The sequence below is a fragment of the Anarhichas minor genome, unplaced genomic scaffold (genome assembly GCF_050575085.1).
Source record: "Anarhichas minor isolate MPS153535 unplaced genomic scaffold, ASM5057508v1 ptg000101l, whole genome shotgun sequence".
In the NCBI taxonomy this organism is placed as follows: Eukaryota; Metazoa; Chordata; class Actinopteri; order Perciformes; family Anarhichadidae; genus Anarhichas; species Anarhichas minor.
Window position 1 is genome coordinate 199,584 of NW_027466547.1, and position 21,724 is coordinate 221,307.

The 21,724-nt window shown below is 41.2% G+C and overlaps 1 protein-coding gene across 1 annotated transcript in view; it reads right to left on the reverse strand.

Annotated features, from left to right (window-relative positions):
* Positions 1 to 21,724, reverse strand: part of LOC142939549 (receptor-type tyrosine-protein phosphatase mu-like) — a 102,902-nt gene that overhangs the window by 19,624 nt on the left and 61,554 nt on the right. Inside the window, exons 17-23 of the mRNA XM_076082747.1 lie at positions 20,470 to 20,506; positions 18,607 to 18,681; positions 14,456 to 14,588; positions 8,333 to 8,451; positions 6,310 to 6,384; positions 4,791 to 4,817; positions 2,543 to 2,554 (exon numbers count right to left, since the gene is read on the reverse strand). Of these exons, the coding sequence (XP_075938862.1) occupies positions 2,543 to 2,554; positions 4,791 to 4,817; positions 6,310 to 6,384; positions 8,333 to 8,451; positions 14,456 to 14,588; positions 18,607 to 18,681; positions 20,470 to 20,506 (478 nt within the window). The remainder of the gene's footprint in view (positions 1 to 2,542; positions 2,555 to 4,790; positions 4,818 to 6,309; positions 6,385 to 8,332; positions 8,452 to 14,455; positions 14,589 to 18,606; positions 18,682 to 20,469; positions 20,507 to 21,724) is intronic.

Consider the following 21,724-nt stretch of genomic DNA (forward strand, 5'->3'; position numbering starts at 1 on the left):
CTAACTGTAATTAACCAGGTGTAAACTGACTGTAACAGCGTAACTAACCAGGTGTAAACTGACTAACAGTGTAACTAACCAGGTGTAAACTGACTGTAACAGTGTAACTAACCAGGTGTAAACTGACTGTAACTAACCAGGTGTAAACTGACTGTAACAGTATAACTAACCAGGTGTAAACTGACTGTAACTAACCAGGTGTAAACTGACTGTAACAGTGTAACTAACCAGGTGTAAACTGACTGTAGCAGCGTCACTAACCAGGTGTAAACTGACTGTAACAGTGTAACTAACCAGGTGTAAACTGACTGTAGCAGCGTCACTAACCAGGTGTAAACTGACTGTAACAGTGTAACTAACCAGGTGTAAACTGACTGTAACAGTGTAACTAACCAGGTATAAACTGACTGTAACTGTAATTAACCAGGTGTAAACTGACTGTAACAGTGTAACTAACCAGGTGTAAACTGACTGTAACAGTGTAACTAACCAGGTATAAACTGACTGTAACTAACCAGGTGTAAACTGACTGTAACTAACCAGGTGTAAACTGACTGTAACAGTGTAACTAACCAGGTGTAAACTGACTGTAACTAACCAGGTGTAAACTGACTGTAACTGTAACTAACCAGGTATAAACTGACTGTAACTAACCAGGTGTAAACTGACTGTAACAGTGTAACTAACCAGGTATAAACTGACTGTAACAGTGTAACTAACCAGGTGTAAACTGACTAACAGCGTAACTAACCAGGTGTAAACTGACTGTAACAGCGTAACTAACCAGGTGTAAACTGACTGTAGCAGCGTCACTAACCAGGTGTAAACTGACTGTAACAGTGTAACTAACCAGGTGTAAACTGACTGTAACAGTGTAACTAACCAGGTATAAACTGACTGTAACTGTAATTAACCAGGTGTAAACTGACTGTAACTAACCAGGTGTAAACTGACTGTAACTAACCAGGTGTAAACTGACTGTAACAGTGTAACTAACCAGGTGTAAACTGACTGTAACTAACCAGGTGTAAACTGACTGTAACTGTAACTAACCAGGTATAAACTGACTGTAACTAACCAGGTGTAAACTGACTAACTAACCAGGTGTAAACTGACTGTAACAGTGTAACTAACCAGGTGTAAACTGACTGTAACTGTAACTAACCAGGTGTAAACTGACTGTAACTAATCAGGTGTAAACTGACTGTAACAGTGTAACTAACCAGGTGTAAACTGACTAACTAACCAGGTGTAAACTGACTGTAACTGTAACTAACCAGGTATAAACTGACTGTAACTAACCAGGTGTAAACTGACTGTAACAGTGTAACTAACCAGGTGTAAACTGACTGTAACAGTAACTAACCAGGTGTAAACTGACTAACCATGTCTAGTTACACTGATAACTAATTGTTTATATTAGTAACTATAAGGAAAATGATGACAATGTTGTTACCACAACAACACAGATGAATGGCACATACATCAAATCACATGACTGAAGAGAGGATGGTGATTGGCTCTGGTTTCTTTTCACACTGCTCCCAAAGCTACCAAAAAACATTTTCATTAACAAATCAATTTATAGAACAAATTGGACTGCAGCATCAGTACTGGTCTAGACCCAGTACAGCATGGTATAACTACTGGTCTAGACCCACTACAGCATGGTTATAGTACTGATCTAGACCCAGTACAACATGGTATAAGTACTGGTCTGGATCCAATTATCAGTACTAGTCTAGACCCAGTACAGCATGGTATCAGTACTGGTCTATACCCAATACAGTACGATATGAGTACTTGTCAAGATCCAGTAGAGTATGGAATGAGTACTGGTCTAGATCCAGTAAAGCATGGTTTCAGTACTGGTCCAGATCCAGTACAGCATGGTATTAGTATTAGTCCAGACCCAGTTATCAGTACTGGTCCAGACCCAGTACAGCATGGAATGAGTACTGGTCCAGATGTGGTCCAGGTTCTTGGTACTGCAGTGTGAAAAGAGCAGAGAGTTCAGAGTCCTGGAACAAAACAAACCTCTTTGGCAAACTAGTTTTTATTGACCCTTGAAAGAACGTCCAGGACTCTGAAGTGAACATTTCAACAGACACCTTCCTCTACTCTCTCTACCTCTGTGGTAAACTCTCTTATTGGCTAGCCTGGGGGCTGACTGACCAATCAGAAGCTCTATCCCAAACAGCCCAACCAATCATCGCGAGGGCGAGGAGATGGGTGACGTGATGGAGGTGGCGGTTTGTGATTGGACTGAGGAAGACCAATGAGAGACAACCACAACGACAAAAAACGGCAACCAATCAGCGACAGAGAGATGGGCAGATCTGACACCTGATTGGTTCGAGGTGAAATGGTGGGAGGAGTTGGGGATTATGATGTCACAATTTCACAGAGGGGTGAAAAAGTGAAGCATGGCCACGCTAACTGATGACATCACAGCAGGTGGTGGGTGTGGCTCCATGCGCAGTGGTGAACCCCCCCCCCCAACATGAGTCCCTCCCCCTTAGACCCAAATTTAACCACTTACCATTAATGGGCACTTTACACAGAGAAAGATAGAAGAGAAGAAGAAGAGGAGACAGGGTATAAGCAACAACTTTAGCCTGGACTCTACTAGAAACACACAGCTAGCATGAATCAAACAGGAAGTAGCATCGTAGTTGCTCTATTTTAACTTGTAACAGCTAGCAGGAAGCGCCTAGGCTAACTCGGCTAACCTGGCTAACTGTACCCTAAGAGAAGGACTCGTCTGGTCTGAAAACGGTTTAGCTAGCATGAGGAGACAGGAGACAGTTTGGGACAGTTTGCTTTTAGCATTCCTCCTTCCTTTGCTTGGACATTAGATTAGCCTAGCATTTAGCATTGAAGGTGAGCATTAAACAGGACGGGGGATGCCCATTGTTATTCTGAAGACAGAGAATACACCTTCACTGCAACAAACTCTAATATCTATGCAGAATGACGTCATCGATACCGAAGGCAGGACCCGCCCTACTTCGCCTCTGATTGGCTAGTAACTGTTGGTTGGGTTGTTTAAGGTAAGAATATCAGGGTCAGCCAATTAGAGGCAGAGTAGGGCGGTTCAGGTCTTTGACCCCAGTACAAAAAAACTTTAAGAAATTGTGAAGGTCTGATAAAGTCAATCAGCATAATAATTATCGTCTGTTTGTTGTTGTTTATTTTATGAGCTTCTTCAGAACAAACAATTACAGGTTTTAGAATAACGAGCTGTAAGAACAACGCCACCGAGGTTTTTCACTTTCTACGATCTATTTTACTTTTTGTCAATATTCTCTTTCACAGCAACACAAAGCTTCATAAGCAAGTTTTGAAGTATCTCAGTCTCATTATTCTGTTTAGTTTACGTTTCTGAAACACTTTGATGTTTGTAGAGAAACATAACTGCTGATTATCGTCTTTTTGTTTGAGTCCACTTGTTGGTTAAAGAAAGATGTTGGCTTCAGTTAAACGTTAATAAAACTTAGTCATTATCGAACCAAGACCTCCATCTCTTCTGAGTTGTTTGAACACACATACATTAGCGTTAGTTTACGTTAGCTTACATTAGGTTATGTTGCTAAATCTTTATTCGTTTAACAAACATAATTAAGGTGTTATCACATTTCTGTTGTAAAAACTACTTGTATCTGTTTATTAGAACACGATAGTGTAATCTGATCTTTGAGATATCTACATTTCAGCAGCAGAATGATGTCATAACGATGTCATAACAATGTCATAACGATCAGATTAATCTTCAGTGGGTTCGGTGCAGATTATTCCTGTTTTTTTAATAAACATGTTTTTTTTAGGTTCCTCTTCATGAACGCTTGTGTTTCAATTTCTTTTTGACTTTGTTGAAGCGTCTTTGGCTTGAGTTTTGTTCTTCCTTCAGCTGAGTCGGCGTTCTTCTCACCAGTGTGTCGATGCATATATATAATATATTCATATTCTATAACATATTTAACATTTTTAATCTTTGGATTGAAGGCTGAGTTTGTCTTCGTTCATCTGACTTCCTGCTCATTTCATGTTAAATAAAGAAAAGACGTCCAGAAACGAAGACAACGGGACTCTGACTGATCTGGTTTCTCTTGTCCCCCCCCTCCCCCGTCCACGAGGACGTGTTGTGTCCATGCAGAGGTCACAGGTCACAGACAGACGTGACGTCAACACGCAGGAATGTTGTGGATGCGGAGATGGAGTGATGCCCACCGTCGCTTTAAAATACAAACCACAAACAAACCAAAAAATACCAAAATAAATCAGCTCAAAACCAAAATGGAAATAATAAAATTTTTTTAAATGTAAACAAATTGAATTATTTTTGCAATGAAAACAAAAACAAAGTAAATACAAAAAAAGAAAAAAATCAAGAAATAACCAGTTAAAATGTCACGAATAAAAGTAAATGAAAAAAATTATAATAAAAAAAATAAAAATTAAGAAAAATCCTTATAGTTATAATATAATCTTTATATTGAAATAAATATAATAATCAAAGCTGGAGGACTTCAATTAAAATGAAATAATACAAATTTAAATTAAAAATGTTTAAAAATAGGAAATAAAGAAGCAAAAGCAGCCGAACGAGAAGCAAGCAGGGATGGATGGAAGCCAAAGTATCACTCTCTCTTTCTCATTCTCTCCATCCTCTCTGTCCTCTGACCCATCTCTCTCTTCTTTGTTTCACCTGTCTGTCTACTTCCTGTCTGTCTGCCTGTGCAGTTTGTTATTTTCTGTCCTACAGAAGAAGGAACGGAAAAATGTCTCACCTAGAATGGCCGTCGGTACGAAGGGGTCTGTTATCAGGAGACATCAGCAGCAGACAGACAGGACAGAGAGACAAACAGGTAGGACAGAGAGAGATAGACAGATAGAACAGAGAGACAGACAAAGAGACAGACAGGTAGGACAGAGAGATACAGACAGAGAAATAGACAGATAAGACACAGAAAGACAGGCAGGACAGAGAGAGACAAACAGAGAAAGAGACAGACAGACAGATAGGACAAACAGACAGTGAGACAGACAGAGAGACAGAGGAAAAAAGAGAAAAGAAGAAGGAAACATCAGCTCCCTACATCACTGTTTTAATGAAACCAGACTCTGTTGCTGCTGTTGAGATCCAGATGAGGACCAGATGTGATCTGGTTCTGGTCCTCCGTGTGTTCACACCAACAGTCCACCAACAGAGAGCCAGATCAGGGTCTCACGTCTTTATCTTAGTCCTCTACCAGACAGAACTACCAACAGTGAACCACCAGGATGTCAATATTAATAATACGATATCTGATATTCAATATTGATATTTCTGTTGTTCAAACATGAGGCTGGAACAGTAAAACAACAAATATCTGATCAACAGTCATTGATCCAACATGTTAATCTGAGCCAGTACCAAGATAGAGCCAATGAATCAGGACGCAAAGAATCACTGAATCAGGACGGAAAGAATTAATGAATCAGGACAGAAAGAATCAATGAATCAGGACAGACGGAATCAATGAATCCGGACGCAAAGAATCAGGACGCAAAGAATCAATGAATCAGGATGCAAAGAATCAATGAATCAGGATGCAAAGAATCAATGAATCAGGACAGACAGAGTCAATGAATCGGGACAGAAAGAATCAATGAATCAGGACAGAAAGAATCAATGAATCAGGACAGAAAGAATCCATGAATCAGGACAGAAAGAATCAATGAATCAGGACAGAAAGAATGAATGAATCAGGACGGAAAGAATCAATGAATCAGGACAGAAAGAATCAATGAATCAGGACAGAAAGAATCAATGAATCAGGACAGACAGAATCAATGAATCAGGATGCAAAGAATCAATGAATCAGGACAGAAAGAATCAATGAATCAGGACACAAAGAATCAATGAATCAGGACACAAAGAATCAATGAATCAGGACGGAAAGAAACAATGAATCAGGACGGAAAGAATCAATGAATCAGGACAGAAAGAAACAATGAATCAGGATGGAAAGAATCAATGAATCAGGACAGAAAGAAACAATGAATCAGGATGGAAAGAATCAATGAATCAGGACGGACAGAATCAATGAATCAGGACGGAAAGAATCAATGAATCAGGACAGACAGACTTCTATCACTGGATAGGAAACTACAAATATTTGTTTTTTATGGACATCAGAGATGATGATTGACGAGGAAGAAGATGAGGAAGAGTTTCACTCTGATACCCTGCCCCTTGGACTATTGTTCTGCTGAGTGTCCATGTCTGTTACAGACCATAATATCCTGTCTTATCACCATGGTTACCTGGGTAGTAGGAGTTGGGGACGGTGGTGCTGATGGTGTTTGTCTTCAGGGTGAAGGAGGACGGAGATGACACGGCTGGACGGAGACACAACAAACACCACCTTAATGCCTTAATGTCCTCTTCCCATAGAGCGTCATGGTGTTCTTCATCATCATCATCAACACTACTTTATTCTGACTCATACAAATACCACATGTGGATTAATCCGCCGCTGGAAATAGTCCCCAACAAAGTCCCCAAAGTCTCACATCAACACAAACATATTATACATGTGTATATATATATATATATATATATATATATATATATATACACAAATATACAGTCAGGGCCATAAGTATTTGGACTATGATACAATTTTTCTAATTTTGCCTCTTTACACGACTCCAATGGATTTGAAACTAATCAGTCAACATGAGGTTGAAGACTTTCAGCTTTAATTCAATGGATAAAACAAAAAAATCACAATTACTGTTTAGGAATTACAGCCACTTTTACACAGTCACCACATGTTCAGAGGCTCAAAGTAATTGGACAAACTAACATAATTGTGAATATAATCATTATCTTTAATACTTGGAGGAAAATCCTTTGCAGTCAATGACTTCCTGAAGTCTGGCACCATAGACATCACCAAAAACGGTGAGTTTTTCCCCCTTGAATTGCTTTGTCAGACCTTTTACTGCAGCCTCCTTCAGCTGCTGACTGTTTGTGGGTTTTTCTGCTTCAGTTTTATCTTCAGAAAGTCAAAAGCTGCTCACTTGGGTTGAGATCATGTGACTGACTTGGCCATTGAAGAATATTCCTTGGATAAGAAGCTCTTGGGTTGTTTTTACAGTATATTTTAGGTTGTTATCCATCTACACTGTGAGGCGCCGTCCAATCAGTTTTGCAGCATTACGCTGAATCTGAGCAGATAGTTTAAACACCTCAGAACTCATCCTGCTGCTTCTATCGGCTGTGACATCACCAATGAACACCAGTTCCATTGGCAGCCATACATGTCCATCCAAAGCACTGCCTCCACCATGTTAAACAGATGATGTGGTTTGCTTCGGATCATGAGCCATTCCTTTCCTTCTCCACACTTTTCTCTTCCATCATTCTGGTTTCATCTCTCCAAAGAATCTGTTTCCTAAACTGGTCAGTCTTTGTCAGATGTTTTCTGTTAAAGTCTAATCGGGCCTTCCTGTTCTTCAGTGTTACCAGAGGTTCTCACCTTGTTGTGAACCCTCTGTATCTAGATTCATGAAGGCGTCTCTTGATTGTAGACTTTAACAATGGCACGCCTACCTCCCCCAGAGTCTTCTTGACTTCAGTAGATGTTATGAAGGGTTTTTCTTCACCAAGGTACACCAAGGTTTTTATCTTTCTGATGTCAATCATGTTTTATATGGCATTGTCTGGTGTTATTTATCCTTTGTAATGTGTTTTTGTCTGTTGTGCATTGTGGACTGTGTCGTCTGTATGAGTTTTGGGTGGGAAATGAGTTCTTTCTAATCGAACCAATTTTTTAACCTAACAATGGCCTCCTTCACTTGCATCGACACCTTTTTGGTTCGCATGCTGAGAGTTCCAAGGACCAGCTACCAACTGCAAATATAACATTTTGGATCCTGTTGTCTGCATCATTTGTCATGAAATAGTGACAGAACCGACCACATCTGGCCATGAAACCGTTTGTCCAATTGCTTTTGAGCCTCTGAAAATGTGGATGACTGAGTAAAGATGGCTGTAATTCCTAAACACTTAATGTGATTTTTTTGTTTTATCCATTGAATTAAAGCTGAAAGTCTAAACTTCAACCACATGTTGACTGATTAGTTCAAATCCATTGGAGTTGTGTAAATAAGCAAAATTTGAAAAATTGTGTCATAGTCCAAATACTTATGGCCCTGACTGTATATACATATTGTTTTTATTTCTTTTCCTATAAATTCTTCACAATAAAAGTGATTTAAAGGCCTCTATTTTCAAAATACAAGTCTCCAGTCTTAATTGTCTCGTTTGTTTTGTACTCACTGCGTCCATTCAGTGTGTGCGTGTGTGTGTCCACCATCGTTGTGTGTTGGGAGTTGTTGACCATCAGAGTCATTTCCTGTCTGGAGCTCAGAGTTTCCTTCCTCTTCTTCGCCAACTTCCTGTTGAGACAAAAACAAACAATTCATTCCGTCAACGCTTCTTCTGGGTTTGAATTTCACGGATGAAATGTTTCTGAACTGTGAACCCTGAACGCACCACCAAGGAGAAGTTTACTAAACCATCACATTAACTGTGAACCCTGAACGCACCACCAAGGAGACGTTTACTAAACCATCACATTAACTGTGAACCCTGAACGCACCACCAAGGAGAAGTTTTTCACTGTGACTTCATGTGTTCACCAGTTTATCATGATCAACTTTTATAATAAGCTGACCACAACTAAATTCATCATCATAATCACAAAGAAACTAGAATGAAATCACGACCAAGTGAAGAATGTTGCTGAATCTGCTGCATGGAAACACAGAAGGTTTGCTGGATTTAAAGGTTTGATTTGTCTCAATGACTTTCTTCTAAATGTTATTTGATCGGACGAAACAATTTCAAATTGTTGGAAAATAATCGAGAATAAAGCAGCAGATTCATTGTTAATAAAAATTTCTGTTCGTTGCGGAACTGAAATAATTCATGTTGTCTTCAGTAAACTCTTTTCATAAAGTCTTTTTATACTTCACATCTCTATTCATCTGTCTCTTGTAATACCACTGCAAAGAAAACCACAAAAACATCCTTTCATCCTCTCGTCTGTCCATCTACCATCATCTGTATCTCCATGCACACACACACACACACACTCAGAAAAAACACTCTGTCCGTCTTAAAAGCTTGATTTATTTTCTCTATTTCTATTCCGAGTGTGTGAATAAAAAAAACATCCATTTGTCTGATTGCTCACACACACGCACACAGACACACAGACACACACACACACACACACACACACAAAGTGCAAAGTTTAACCCTGACCTGAAAATGGAAAAGCAAAAAAATACTGAAATATATAAATAAAAATAAAAAGGCTTTTAAACTGAAAAGTAAGACATCAGTGAAAGCAGCTGTGTGTGTGTATGTGTGTGTGTGTGTGTGTGTTGGGGATGACGGTGAAAGCGCCCTGAGGCGAGGTGCTGCCCTCCTCCCCCTCCTCCCCCTCATGTCTCCCTTTTCTTCTTCTGTGGTTCAGTCAGACAGTAAAAACCCGCAGCGTTTCTCTGATTCAGACCTCGACACACAAACTGTAACTGTGTGAGTCTGCAACACAAACTCTGTATCTGCTGCAAACATGGTCTGTCTGTTCTACATGTTACATTACATTAGTCTAAAATAGTGCAGCCTGAAGACAAGAGACCACTACCAGGAGACAAAACAACTAAAAGAGACACAAAACTACAAAGAGACACGAAATGACTACAAAGAGACACAAAACAACAAAGAGACACAAAAAATACAAAGAGATGCAAAACAACCACAAAGAGAAGCAAAACAACCACAAAGAGACACAAAACAACCACAAAGACACAAAACAACCACAAAGAGAAACAAAACAGCCACAAAGAGAGACAAAACAAATACAAAGACACACAAAACAACCACAAAGAGAAACAAAACAACCACAAAGAGAAACAAAACAACCACAAAGAGACACAAAACAACCACAAAGAGACACAAAACAACCACAAAGAGACACAAAACAACCACAAAGAGACACAAAACAACCACAAAGAGAAACAAAATCACGACAAAGAGATACAAAATCACTACAAAGACATACAAAATCACAACAAAGAGATGCAAAACAAGTTTAAGACAATCAAAACGACTAAAAGAGTAAACTGTGTACAGACCTCCCACAGACAACTTCTATATGTCCAAGTTATTGGTGACTCATGCTACCAGAAGATTCACAAGATAAAAAGGATGCAAACCATTTCAGACCACCAACGAACACACTAACATTTACAACACAGATGGAGTGCTGTTGCATCAGTTCAGACTGAATGTTCTCCAGACGGTTCACGGAGAGATTCACATTCACTTTAACGGTGAGAGGTTATTTTTCTATTGAAGTGTCCTCAGTAGATTTCAGTATTTTCTCTGTTTGTGTTTTCTTCCTGCAGCGTTGACCTCTTTGACTCCAATCAGTTCTACTGACATTTAACCTCTGACCCCCCCCCCCCCCCCCCCACACACACACACACACACTGAGATGAGTGAATGAATGGAGAGAGAGCAGGAGGTAACTATGCTTTATCAAGAAAACAGCTTTTATATGTTTTCATATCTCAGTTTAATAAAGACTCTGTGTGTGTGTGTGTGTGTGTGTGTGTCATGACATCATCAGCGAGGTGTCGGGGTTGATTGATTTAGCATGTCAAGGCTAATCTATGCTAATCTAATGAGCGACAGGACAATGACAATGCTGTTAGCGGTAATAGATGTCAAAGTGAGTGTGTGTGTGTGTCTGTGTGTGTGTTTAGGTGTATCTCTCCTTGTAGTGATCATTTGATCAGACAGGTTTATTACAACCGGCTAATTCTATTAACCCTGCTCCACTGCACGCACGCACGCACGCACACACACACACACACACTGCTGTCCACACACTATTGGCCATTTTACTTTAAAGAAATAAAGTCACAGTTTCTGTTATGTTTCTTATTATCTTCTTCGATGTCTTTAAGGTCTTCAACGTTTTTATCGTTTTTATCGTCTTTATCGTCTTCAACATCTTTATGGTCTTTTATTAATCGCAGAAAATCATGCGATTAATCGCGATTAAAAATTTGAATCCTTGCCCAGCACTAATATAAATACATACATACTAATGAACCCTGTTATGTTTCCGTGGAGAGTTCACTTATTTGATATATGTTTCAATATTTTCTAATACATGACGGGAAGTGTGTGTGTGTGTGTGTGAAGACCAAACAAACACACACACAGTGACCTGAGAAGGAGTGCTTCCTGTCTCCCTGAGGACGCGTCGGTTGGAGATACCTGGAGGGAATCACAGGTTTCTCCTCCATCTCTACTTATTGATCAAAGAGTCCAAAGATGTATTTTTACTTTTCACATGATAGTTTGAAACAGGAAACTGTGTTGAACCAATCAGGAGGAAGCTGGAGGCGTGTTGGAGTCGAGTCAAGAGACCTCTTCCTCCAGAAACACTACTTTCTACTACCTCTACTACATCTCAGAGGTACATGTTGTACTTTATGCTGTACTACATCTCAGAGGTACATATAGTACTTTCTACTGTACTACATCTCAGAGGTACATATATTACTTTCTACTGTACTACATCTCAGAGGTACATATAGTACTTTATACTGTACTACATCTCAGAGGTACATATTGTACTTTATACTGTACTACATCTCAGAGGTACATGTTGTACTTTTTAATGTACTACATCTCAGAGGTACATATTTTACTTTTTACTGTACTACATCTCAGAGGTATATATTGTACTTTTTACTCACCTACATCTGCTTTAAGTACATTTAGCTGATAATACTTAAAACCTTTTAGTTCAGTCAGGTTTTAAATGCAGGGCTTTTACTTGTTGTATAGTATTTTCACAGTGTGGTATTCGTACATATACTTTTACTACAGTAAAGGATTTGAATACCAGCATCATAGCATTTTAGAGTCTTAGCATCGTAGCATGTTAGCGTCATAGCATCTTAGAGTCTTAAAGTCTTAGCGTCTTAGAGTCATATCGCATTAGCGTCTTAGAGTCTTAGCATCTTAGAGTCGTAGAGTCTTAGAGTATTAGCGTCTTGGCGTATTAGTGTCTTAGAGTCTTAGAGGCATAGAGTCTTAGCGTCTTAGCATCATAGCATCTTAGAGTCTTAGCATCTTAGAGTCTTAGCGTATTAGCATGTTAGAGTCTTACAGTCAAAGTGTTAAGGGTTGGAGGTCTGAGGTTTAAGGGTCAGAGATGAGAGGTTAAGGGTTGGAGGTCTGAGGTTTAAGGGTCAGAGATAAGAGGTTAAGGGTTGGAGGTCTGGTTAGGGTCAGCAGGGATACAGCAGGACACACTTGGAGGTTTGAGGTGTTGAGGCTTGATGTGAAGGTGAAGGTTACAGGTGAGGGGTCGGAGGTTACTCACAGGTAGTAAGTGTAGGAGTGATAATTTCTCCGTCTGAGTGGTGGGGGGGGGGGGAGGGGGCGGAGCAGAGGAGGGATGGATGGAGGGAAAGAGAAAAAGAAAAACAGAAAAAGGAAAAACAACAGATTAATGTCTCGGAGAGAAGAAGTGAACAGATGAGTTCAATCAGTGTGTGTGGAGGAGAGATGTGTCAATCAAAGGGAGGGGGCGGGGACACGTCTGATTGGTTAACGACTGGTGAGCGTGTGAAAACAAGACGTTATGGTTGCAGGTGTAGTACTGTAATATTACTGTACTAGTACTGTAATATTACTGTACTAGTACTTTAATAATACTGTATTAGTACTGTAATAATACTGTATTAGTACTGTAATAATACTGTAGTAGTACTGTAATATTACTGTAGTAGTACTGTAATATTACTGCAGTAGTACTGTAATATTACTCTACTAGTACTGTAATTTTCTCAAGTCCTGTACTTAAATACAATTTGAGGTACTTTTCCTTAGCTCGAGTACTTTATACTTCCTGTCCTCTACATTTCAGAGGCAGATATTGTACTTTTAGCTATACTATGTTCATCTGTAGTTAGTAGTAGTATTAGTAGTATTACCACAGGTCATTTTACATAATGAATACTGTTACCCTTGATATTTTAAGTACATTTGCTGATAATACTTTGATGTGTATTTGTACATACAGGATGTGAACACTTGTTGTTTTAACTGTCCTTTAACCTCAGGACTACTTTGTGGCCAGGCGGCGTATCCCTCCACCTATCAGCTGTGAGAGGGCGTAGTGACACGCTCTCCTACATATACCTGCAGCCAATCAGAGCTCAAACATCCCGCTTCCTGTTCTCACTGCGGCTGTAATGAGTGTAACCTCCGTCTGCTCTCAGAGAGCAAATCAAACGCACCCCGTCAACTTTAAAGAGCTCGTTAGAGACCGAACAACGTTTCTCTCTCTAGTATCTGTTAAAGAGATCAGAGCTCCACCGACACGCACACGCGCGCACACACACACACACGCACCGACACACACACGCACGCACGCACACGCACACACACACACACACACACACACACACACACACACACACACACACACACTCCCTTTATAAAAGTGTGTGTGTGAATGTAAATGTGTGTGTTTCTGTAGCCTGAAGCCATTTAGCTCGAGGCGACTCTGGAAAAAAAGAATAAAACGCTCTTTCATCTAAATTTCTCTCTTATCGTCGACGTTCTCCAAACACAGAAGCTTTGCGCTGTGTTTAAGAGTGTGTGTGTGTGTGTGTGTGTGTGTGTCCCAGCGGGGTTGTGTGTTTGATGTTGGAGAATAAAGTGGGTCCACATATAGTTTAATGGTGATTACTGCTGCAATCTGCTCCATTATTCATCCTCATCATCCTCACTGTGTGTGTGTGTGTGTGTGTGTGTGTGTGGTTCCTTGATGTTACTTAATTTATCTACATGTAATATAGAATAATACCACTATTACATGTATATCTATATACTGTAATAGCGGTATTGAACAAAGTACAAAGAGACAAAATGTATCATTAATTAATATTAATGACCATTATTAAAGCAATAATTACCATTAACTACCATTTAACACATGAATTACCATTAACTTCCAGTTAAATACCATTATATTGTTAACTAATATAAACTTCTGTTAAGTATTATAAGCAACCATTGACTACCATTAACATGAACTGATCTCCTGGTCACCACACTGAAGACATTCATCTAAATGAATCCCCATTATTGACACAATAATAATAACAATAATAATAATAATAAAGGACCAAAGACTTTAAAAAGAAGGATGTTAAAAACTATTTAAATATTTGGTGATTGAAAATGATAATAACTGTAGTGCAAGAAACAATAACTACATAAAAATAAAAAACAATATAAATATGATTGACGAGGATGACACCTGACAGACAGACTGAGTGTGTTTCACTGTAACATTCTTACCGTTTCTTCATCAGCAGGATGACTCCGAGGAAGATGATGATGAAGAGCAGGACGCCGGCGATGGCTCCGGCGATCTTCACTGTGTGATCCGACTGTTTCTCCTGTTCTGGTTCTGGTTTCCTGGTCGCAGCTCCTGAAACCGTTAAACAACAATTAAAATCAACTCATCTCAATATCGACAGAATTACTGTAAAATACAATGAACTGCTAGTTCTAGTTCTTCACTACCATTGACGAGCATTAGAAACATGAACTTGTACTGACTGAAATGATCTACTGGTGCTGGTCTACGAAGTGACTTTAATTAGAAGTACGTTACATTTACAATGAAATGCTTTTAACGATTATAAATGATTGTCAATATTTACTGCCATTGATTGATTGATGCAGATCTGGTTTCTCGATCACATCGTTAATATTACTGCATAATGATTATATCAACTACCAACTGTTAACATACAGCATTAGTAACCATTAACCCTCCCATGACATAAAGCTCTACTAAATAATGAATCAGAGGAGGAGAAGAGGAGCTGAAGAGGATGTAAAGAGGAGGTGTGACGGACGGAGAGAGGAGAGTCCTTCTGAATGTATAATGTGATGAGATGTCAGTCCTATGAAAAACCCATTACCTGCCTGTGTGTGAGTGTGTGTGTGTGATGACTCCGTAGATGAGAAACGCTGTCGAGCTGTGTAATAAATGTGTGTCATTTTAGACCTACAACACTTTCCCAATCTGAACCTGACACCCACCATCAGTCACAGAGAGAGTGTGTGTGTTTGTGTGTGTTAAACTGGCCGTGACGGAGATGAAAAAGTGGAAACATTTCGGTGTCTCTATTTATGACAGAAGGAAATCACATCAGAAACCAGTCAGACCAGTAGAGTTCTACACTGGACTGTTAGAAAACTGGGAGAGAAAGAAACCAGTCTGTACCAAAGACCAGAGACCAGTCTGTACCAGAAACCAGAGACCAGTCTGTACCAGAGACCAGAGACCAGTCTGTACCAGAAACCAGAGACCAGTCTGTACCAGAGACCAGTCTGTACCAGAAACCAGAGACCAGTCTGTACCAAAGACCAGAGACCAGTCTGTACCAGAGAACAGAGACCAGTCTGTACCAGAAACCAGAGACCAGTCTGTACCAAAGATCAGTCTGTACCAGAGAACAGAGACCAGTCTGTACCAAAGACCAGTCTGTACCAGAGAACAGAGACCAGTCTGTTCCAGAGACCAGAGACCAGTCTGTACCAGAGACCAGAGACCAGTCTGTACCAGAGAACAGAGACCAGTCTGTACCAGAGAACAGAGACCAGTCTGTACCAGAGAACAGAGACCAGTCTGTACCAGAGAACAGAGACCAGTCTGTACCAGAGAACAGAGACCAGTCTGTACCAGAAACCAGAGACCAGTCTGTACCAGAAACCAGTCTGTACCAGAGAACAGAGACCAGTCTGTACCAGAAACCAGTCTGTACCAGAAACCAGAGACCAGTCTGTACCAGAAACCAGAGACCAGTCTGTACCAGAAACCAGTCTGTACCAGAAACCAGAGACCAGTCTGTACCAGAGACCAGAGACCAGTCTGTACCAGAAACCAGAGACCAGTCTGTACCAGAGAACAGAGACCAGTCTGTACCAGAAACCAGAGACCAGTCTGCACCAGAAACCAGTCTGTACCAGAAACCAGAGACCAGTCTGTACCAGAGACCAGAGATCAGTCTGTACCAGAAACCAGTCTGTACCAGAAACCAGAGACCAGTCTGCACCAGAAACCAGAGACCAGTCTGTACCAGAGACCAGAGACCAGTCTGTACCAGAGACCAGTGTGTACCAGAAACCAGAGACCAGTCTGTACCAGAGAACAGAGACCAGTCTGTACCAAAGACCAGTCTGTACCAGAAACCAGAGACCAGTCTGTACCAGAAACCAGTCTGTACCAGAAACCAGAGACCAGTCTGTACCAGAGACCAGAGATCAGTCTGTACCAGAAATCAGTCTGTACCAGAAACCAGAGACCAGTCTGCACCAGAAACCAGAGACCAGTCTGTACCAGAGACCAGAGACCAGTCTGTACCAGAGACCAGTGTGTACCAGAGACCAGAGACCAGTGTGTACCAGAGACCAAAGACCAGTCTGTATCAGAGACCACTAACCAGTCTGTATCAGAGACCAGAGACCAGTGTGTACCAGAGACCAGTCTGTACCAGAGACCAGAGATCAGTTCAGTTTACTGCATCTGGACTTTCAGTATAATGATAAAAGTGCTGGACCACGAAACAGTTTTCTTTATTCTCTCTTTTTTCATTTTGCCTTCAAGGTCACACACACACACACACACACACACACACACACACACACACACACACACACACACACACACACACACACACACACACACACACACACACACACACACACACACACACACACACACACACACACACACACACACACACACACACACACACAGAGAGAGATCTGCTGCTTTCAGTTTAAAGGCTATCAAAACACTTTGTAGAGAGAATTTATCTGTGCGTGTGTGTGTGTCACAGTAGGCCGAAGAGAAGCTGTTTTCTGCTTCAGGCTTCAGCCAGTCATACTGAGTGGGAGGTGTGTGTCATAATGTGTGTGTGTTCTAATGTGTGTGTATAAGGCAAACAGCTGTTCAGAGTGTTTGAGGGCTTCAAGGTACACAACCCCCCACACACACACACACCTTATAAACAGTTGGTGGAAAGTTTCCACCTTCAGGGTGCTAAATATTTAAATGTAATTTTCTGCGAACTGTGAATGAAAGTGTGTGTGTGTGTCAGCTGTCCATCGTAGATTAATGTCCACACAATCTCTCTCTGTATATATCTATATATATATATATATAGATATATAGTCTCTCCAGAGTAATCTGGGTCTACTGGGTCTCTAACCAGGGAGGCATCCAGGAGGATCAGGATCAGATGCTGAACCTCCTGTCCCCTTAAACCTGAAGGATCAGCGTCTCTACTCTGAGTCCAGAGTCTCTACAAAGGAAGCTCCTCTCAGCTGGTTTTGATCTCCTCGTTTCAGTCACCACCCAAAGATCAGGACCACAGCTGAGGGTCTGAACCTGAACCGGACTGGTAGATCCAGAGCTTTGCCTTCAGGACTCCTTCTTTACCACAACGGTCCGGTACAACGAGATCCACTGTGGACACCGAACTGAACCTCCATCTAACTCTTTATTTGAACCCTCACTGTTAACAAGACCAGAGACTCACTACCGAACCAGCAGAGAACCCTGAACTCAGACCTGGAGGGTCTGACCCTCATCCCGACCACTTCACACTCTGAAGACCATGTTTTGAAGGAGCCAACGGAACCACATCATCTGCAAAGAGGAGAGGGGATATTCTGAGGTCCTCAAACCGGACACTCTCCTCCCCGGCTGGGTCCTTGAGATCCTGTCCATGAAAACCACAACCAGGATCCGTGACAAGGGGATGACCCCGGTACCCTGTCATCCTACAGTACCCCCCACAGGACTCTGAGAGGGACACGGTCGCAGGCCTTCTCCGGGTCCACAAAACACAAGTAGACTGGATGGGCAAAACTCCCATGACCCTCTCCAACTGACCTGCCAGGGTTAAGAGCTGGTCCACTGGTCCAGGACCAGGACAGAATCCACATAGATCCTCCTGAATCTGAGGTTCCACAATCGGTCTGAACCCCCTTTCCAGAACCGTAGAATAACCTTTCCCTCGGAGGATCAGCAGTGTGATACCCCGATAAATGGGAACCACCACCCCGGTCCACCAGTCCACAGTCCCTGTCCCAGACCTCCATGAGACTCTGAAGACCCCAAGACCATCCAAGACCAGAAGGCCTCCTACACGGCTGGTCCACCAGCAGGTTCTCAGGTCGTCTCCACATCCGGCCCCGATGACCTCCTGACCACAGCTCCTACAGAACGGAGGTCTGACCATGACTCTGTCTGACTCCACCGGGATGAACCAGAAACTCTTCTGGAGGGAGTTCTAGACCTCGTGCACCGGGTCCTGATCCAGACCCAGTTCATCACTTCACTGAGACCAGAGCTGATCTTAGACCAGTCTCACTCTTCACAGGAGACACTGTTTCTTATTGTTTCTGTGTATTTCTGTGTGTTTTCTGACCTGGGAGCTGCTTGTCTCCGGCTGCCGGAGCGATGCGAATGTACGGCGTGGTGAGCTGGGTGACGATTATAGCAGCTGTTCATCCAGGAAGGCATGCAGAGAGAGAGAGACAGACAGAGAGAGACAGACAGGCTGTAGCAGGGGTTTGTACTGAAGCAGAGATATTAGTAACACACCTGGAAGAGAAGCTTGTTAATCAGCCAGCCAATCAATCAATCAATCAATCAATCAATCAATCAATCAATCAATCAACCAATCATTAGTAATTAAAACAAGCAGAAACATCAACAGTTCAGAGAGACGAGGATTCAGCAGCAGAAACAAAAAGAGTTCAACTGTTTCTACAGGTCTTCAATATGTCCAACACAATATTAAATTATACATATTTATATATATATATATATATGTATATACAGTATATATATGATCAATGTTTGTATATAATGTGAATATATAAATATTTAATATCATGTGTTTGTTGTCTTCTTTGTTTGCTTAGATGTGAATTTCCTCCCTTTGACATCCTGAGCTTGTGTTAATTGTCTATGTGAGGTGAACGTGTGTGTGTGTGTGTGTGTGTGTGTGTGTTTCAGAGCTTCCTACTATTTCAGAATAAAATCATTTAGCTGTAAACTGTGTTTTCTTTGTGCTAAACGGTCCAGTTAACATTCAGAAGACGTTCTTCTCTCCTTTACATTCACATCAGCTCCATTCACTGTTAGCTCTGAAAGAGGGGGTGGGGGGGACTCCCCCCTGGGAGATCTGGTTGGCTGCTGCAGCGTGACTGACAGGTGTCAGGGGACCAGAACAACCAATCAGCATCTGGTGCCGTTAGCCACCAGAACTGTGCTCCAATAAAAGCTGATTAAAGCCAGAACAGTCAATAAATGAGTGTGTGTGTGTGTGTGTGAGTGAGATAATTCTGGATGTTCATCGGGGGAGATAACTGTGTTTTTAGCTTGTTTAGCTGTGCTGCTAAACGGCTCTCTGGACACCCATAGAGTCCCAGTCATTAGCCTGGCATTAGCATAGCATAGAGTTCAGTGTGTGCTGTATTTCTGTTGTGTGTCTGCCTGCCTGTCTGTCTGCGGAGGACATTAGGTCTTCCTGTTCCTAGACAGATGTCGGGGACCAGCAGCCATCTGTGATCCATTATACTTCTGGATGGGACCAGTGTGATAACCGTTAGCGTAGCACTCCAACAGCTAACTGCCATCTGTGTCTCATTACACAGAATGGGCTAGCCGCTGACTGGCTAGCTAGCGGCTAATATAGCAGTTAAATCAAGTTCAGCAGAGACCATTAGGCATTAGGCACTAAACTGTCCCTAAAACCTTTGGCAATGAAACAGTACTCAACATCTTTCAAAATAAAAGAGCACTCAGCACCTTTCAAAATAAAATGTACTCAACAACTTTTAGAATAAAATCATCAGGAACACCCTCCAAAATAAAAATTTAATGGAATTGATGGAACAAAAACGTTCAATATATAATATAATCTATCATCTACATGTTTCAGTTGATTTTAACGGCAGCAAAAACCTTTTAAAATTAAATAATAGGGAACCTTCCAAAATAAAATGGAGTCAATTTCAAAATAGCACTTACCTTTCAGAATAAAATCTCCATTTACAGATTTAAACCTAAAGTATGTTATGTATAAAAACGTGTAATAATTCATATTGTGTGTTTCGTGTCTTTATGTATTTTCATAATATTTTTTTCAAAGCTGCTCTCTTTACTGCCTTTTTAAATATAAAGATGACTCTAGTGGGTTCTGTCCGGTTCCAAATAATAATAAATAATATAATCTAATCTGAAAATATACTTCTTCAAAATAAAATGCAGCATATTTATTTACCTTTGGTGGCGACTCGCACACAGTCGATCTTTGTCTCCTGTAAGAGAGACAAGAAAATTAGTTTCCTGTCAACACAGATGTCGACATATTAGCTGTCACACACATACACAAACACACACACACACACTCGTAAATAGAGTAGACAGACGGCAAATGGCTGTGGATCAGTGCCTGTGGTGGCATTTAACAACCAACACACACTTGAGACATACACACACAGACACACACACTCACACACACACACACACACACAAAGTGAGACAGGTTTTGGTGAAAGGCGAGAGAGAACATCTTGTGTCTTTCTGGTTTTAACAAACAGACGACAAATTAACCACAAGAGCTCATGAATATTCATGCTCACACACACATGCACACACACACACACACACACACACATGCAGCAGTGTGTCTCTGCGGTGTGGCGACAGTAAAAAGCACTACGGTCGCTGCATTATTCAACTCACACACCAATTAAACCTCCCGGCGTCAATAATTAACATCTGTGTGTGTGTGTAAAACGGTGAACAATTATCTTCCTTTCACACACATACGTGACAAAACACACACACACATCCTCCACTGCAGCCTATTAGTGTCACTGGTCAGGCTGCTGAAACTATCTCCATTCCCAGTAAACTGTGTGTGTGTGTGTGTGTGTGTGAGACCTCTCGGTTTCACTCCTCTGGTTTTCATGACAGACAGAACAAAAAAGTGGAGAACATTGAAAGAGAACTTACGAACAGAATAGAATGTAATAGAATAATGTGGAAGCTTTGTTGTAACACACACACACACACACACACATACATGGAGCTCTGCTGCACACTGAGATTGGATATCTTGACATCAGATGCTCCTTTAGATACAGTTTGTGTCTCAACACTAAGATCTGATCTGAGTTCAGTCAAAGTAAGATGTGTTAGTGAACAGGTGTGCTGGTGAACAGGTGTGCCGGTGAACAGGTGTGTTGGTGAACAGGTGTGTTGGTGAATAGGTGTGCTGGTGAACAGGTGTGCTGGTGAACAGGTGTGCTGGTGAACAGGTGTGTTGGTGAACAGGTGTGTTGGTGAACAGGTGTGTTGGTGAATAGGTGTGCTGGTGAACAGGTGTGTTGGTGAACAGGTGTGCTGGTGAATAGGTGTGTTGGTGAACAGGTGTGCTGGTGAACAGGTGTGTTGGTGAACAGGTGTGCTGGTGAACAGGTGTGTTAGTGAACAGGTGTGCTGGTGAACAGCTGTGTTGGTGAACAGGTGTG